General features: G+C 35.0%; 1 protein-coding gene across 4 annotated transcripts; it reads right to left on the reverse strand.

Annotated features, from left to right (window-relative positions):
* Positions 1-445: 445 nt before the first annotated feature.
* LOC112696904 (ferredoxin--NADP reductase, root isozyme, chloroplastic) lies at positions 446-3,821 on the reverse strand. 4 transcript variants are annotated; one of them, XM_025749842.3, is made up of 5 exons: positions 3,476-3,821; positions 3,136-3,192; positions 2,436-2,768; positions 2,072-2,291; positions 446-1,187 (listed from the first exon to the last, which is right to left on the reverse strand). In XM_025749842.3, exons 1-5 carry the CDS (start codon positions 3,497-3,499, stop codon positions 688-690), a joined length of 1,134 nt encoding a protein of 377 aa, XP_025605627.1. In that variant the 5' UTR covers positions 3,500-3,821; the 3' UTR covers positions 446-687. The 4 variants fall into 4 exon arrangements, with proteins under 4 accessions (XP_025605627.1, XP_025605626.1, XP_025605628.1 ...); XM_025749841.3 differs by having other exon boundaries at positions 3,136-3,195; positions 3,476-3,804; XM_025749843.3 differs by having other exon boundaries at positions 3,136-3,195; positions 3,314-3,760.
* Positions 3,822-4,150: the final 329 nt, after the last annotated feature.

Below are 4,150 nucleotides of genomic sequence, written 5' to 3' on the forward strand. Positions count from 1 at the left end.
TCATATTAAAAAAAAGTACACTATTATGAGCTTGATTCTTGAAAGTCAATTTCTTTGTAAATGTATTGTTTTATTTTGTTTTGATTTTCGGGGTTTACGGGGCATTGTTTACCTTGATAGAGTATAATATAACACCTCAACATGTGTCCATATTTTTTTGGAAAGTATAGAGAAAGAACCATGTCATAATGCCCCGGATCAAAATAAATCTTATGATATAGATTTGAATCACTAGTAATGTATCCTCTCATAAGTAAAAGAGATTTAAAATTTTGTTCTATGATTTGCATATCCAAATCTAAGTCTACTGGTTGCACTATTCAACTATTGCAGGGCATGCAAAGACTTGAAAAAACAAATACAACACAACACCTTTGTCGTCTATGGTATTATTACAATTCAATTGAGTTATCGCCTAGTTATTGATACTTTGATTCATTGAATATGCTTGAACATCATATTAATTAACTATGATGCATCTTTATTGCAAAATGGTCAAACCATGTCTCTACCGCCACCTTTACTTGGTTCTTTAAATTTGTATTCATCAAGATAACAATGTACAGTTCACTCAAGCTATCTAATGAAGATTATTAATCAAAACAAAAGCAACCCTTAATTAAAACACCTAACTGAGACTTAAGGTAAATAAATGCAAGCATGTGATTATTATGCGCTGCAGAATTATCAATAGACTTCAACATGCCATTGTTTGTTCTTCTTAAGTTGTGAAAGCTTTTCTTCCCAATTTTCTCCTCTTTGCTCTGCAACCTTCTTCAGTGTATCTTGGATTCCAGGCATCATCCCCTTTAGACCACAGAAGTAAATGTGAGCTCCATTGTCAAGAAGTTTGAAGATCTCATCGCTATATTCCTCGATCTTATCCTGAACATACATCTTGCCTCGGCTCCTATTCTTCTGCTCTCTGCTGAGAGCTTTGTCATAGCGGAAGTTGTCCGGATAGTCCTTAAGGTATTTAGTGAATTCGTCATCATATAAAAGACTATCGGTATTGGCAACACCAAGGAAGAGCCAGGCTAGTCCACCAAACTTGAATTTAGGAACTAACTCCATAAACATTCGGCGCAGATAGCCTCTAAATGGAGCAACACCAGTACCAGTTGCAATCATTATGTGTGTAGCATTTGGATCATCTTCAGGCAAAAGCATGATCTTCCCAGAGGGCCCTGCAAAAACAAATGTAGATAACTCAATTCTCAATCAACAAGAAGTTTTCACATACATTTGCAAATGCACTGTGACTCATGAGTCAATAGGCTAATGGAATCATCTTAAGTTTAGCTTACCAATCTGTTATACATCCTATAAAATAACTTTTATGACTATACCAAATATTCAGTCTATAACTATTGAAATAATTGTTTGTCATGTTAGTTGAAAACATCATACGATATACACTCATAACTTCTAATTGATTAACAACCAACCAGACAGAAGTCAAATAGTGCCATACATTGGGTAAGGTGCATATTATCGAATTAGTGAATTACCTTGATAAGCTATAGCTTTGTAAAGCTGTCAACACCATTGTGGATGGTGAAAATCGAAGTTGTGAATGAAAAATAAAAAGAAGGAACCTTTTATAACTTTGTGTTAATTTTTTAGCTTCTATTTATTGGTAGTATGGTTAGAGCATACATGTGCTTCACCAGTTATAGTGATATATTTGTAATCCAAAAATATTTCTAATGGGTTTGGGTTCATATGTGTCAACAATTATTTATTGAAACTTGTTTTTTCATTTTGATAAATTGTGCCTAGGAAGTTGTAGTGACTATAATTTTACTTAGAATTCCCAGAATCTAGGTTTGCCCTATCAATATCTTCAGAGTGTTGATTATTCTTCCCTCAAAGCTGCTGAATTTTTTCAGAGGATTCCAATTAGATCTACCTAGGGTAAAAATTGAATAACATATTACAACTAAGACATGCAAGCTAATAATAAAGATATTCGAAATCCACCCAATTGAGGAAGGTACACAGAGGAGTTACATTATTGCAATACAAACTGGTTCTGAGAATCTGTAAAATAAGAAGAGATTTCTCCCACCTGTGATCTTAATTTTGTCTCCGGGCTTGGAGTTGCACAAAAAGTTGCTGCAAACGCCTTGCTTAGAAGGATCTTCCTTTCCAATCTCAGAATCATAATAAACGGCACGACGCACACACAAGCTGGCGGTTTTACCATCAAAATTGTCTCCATACCTCGTCGAAGCAATGGAATATAGCCGAACATTATGAGGACTTCCAGGTTTCTTCGGATTTTCTCCCTGCCACCCATATGTAAATTCTATTCATTAGTACCAAATCATTCTAAATCTTTTGAGATGTCCATTTTACATGCAAAAATTCTGAAGCCAAAATTCAAGCACTGTGGACTGTCAACAGAAAAATAACTCAATGATACTGCTTACAGGTGGAATGACACCATAACTCTGTCCTTCCCAGTAGGGAACATTGCCACCATGATCAATCACAATATGACATGTTTCACCAGGAGCCTTTGGGCCAACAAGTCTCTCAACAGAAACAATAGTTGCTGTGTATGGCTCTTTAGGCTTGTATATATTCAATGGAGGTTCGTTAGCATCTTCCAATTCTAAAGGGGAGACTGTAACTTTGGGTACACTAGCTTGTTGCACCGACATGCATGTCACACGCAGACTTCTTAGTTGAGAGTTGCTTGCTTTCAGGTCGAAAGTTAAGACCAGTGCCCATGATTTATCCTGGAAGTTTAAGTTAGATACCTGCAAATCAAGAGTAGATTTTCTTTAGAAACATAAATTGTATATCTAAAATGAAAAAGTAAGTTTCAAACAAAATAAAGCCAACATAATTTATCACTCTAACAACTGCAATGTCATTACCCATTGGTTTCAAAAGTCAAACTTGCTTCTTCGTTTTAAAGTATATGTTTATTTGGACAAAGTAATACATTAAAAAAGATTCATTTCTATAATTGTTCTGCCATGAGCTTCTAAAATCATCAATAATCAAAGCGAAATCTCACATATGTAAGGATCTTTTAAAACAAACTAAAGGCACTTAAATATAATAAGTGTTTCCAAAAGTCAAAGGGCAGAAAAATAATAAGGATCATAAGAAATATCAAACCTTAAGCGCAGTTCTTTTGAGAGACAAATCGTTGCCAAGAGGAACAGCCACAGCTACCTGCTAAAATTAGTGGCAAAAAAAATTCAGAACTTTTGTTCAACTATGAAAGATAAAATTAATAAACAACAAAGTTAAAAATAGCGTAAAAAATCCTTTGTTTCCTTTTAAAATGGCCTACTTCTGCTCAAATTTCCAAACTTCGATAGTTGACAAAGTTAGTTGTATTCACCCACAGCTCAAACCAGGTAGCAAAAGTAAATATAAAAGAGAAAACGGTCAAGGAGTGACCCTTTTGCCTAAGATGGAGAAAACGAAGGTAATTGGTTAGTGAATTCATTACCTGTGACGCAATCAAATGAGCCATCACAAGATCAACAACAACAAAAATTGGACCAGTAATCTCAGCAGCAACAGGAAGTGATTGGAGAAAGGAAAAGGGATTTAATAATAAATAAATTTTTGATTAGATTTGAACAATGAAAAGTGGTAGATGAGTGTATTATATAAGATTAATCAAATTTGAACTTGTAAAGTAAAGTTGGGTTTCGTGATCCTTTCGAGAATGGGAGAAGTCGTTGCTTCGTCACATTCTTGACTCCTCAGAGTGTCACTCCCACCCTTTTGTGAGGGTAAACAGTAGGCTGTAGGCACCATAAACTAGGAATCAATATTCTATAAATTGGACCGGTTTTTTTTTGTAAAATCAACCAAACCAAACCAACTAAAATTTGATTGATTTGATTTGGTTTTCGATTTTTACACTGATTTAAACAAATTTTTTTCTACTTCTCTTGTTAAATGGTTTAATATTTGAGTGTTGGTGCCCAAAAACCCATACCTTCTACCTGTTGTGAGGTAAGTACATGATCACTCTACATGATGTCGCATACCACTTCAGGTTGTGCGTTAATGGAGAGTCTGTGGGTGGTTATTTTCATGACTTTAACACATGGTACAGGACCGGAGCTTGGGAGTTAGTTGAGAAGCTACTCGGTGTCAGGTCTCCTGTAGTTTA

Source organism: Arachis hypogaea, chromosome 6 (assembly GCF_003086295.3).
Source record: "Arachis hypogaea cultivar Tifrunner chromosome 6, arahy.Tifrunner.gnm2.J5K5, whole genome shotgun sequence".
Taxonomy (NCBI): domain Eukaryota; kingdom Viridiplantae; phylum Streptophyta; class Magnoliopsida; order Fabales; family Fabaceae; genus Arachis; species Arachis hypogaea.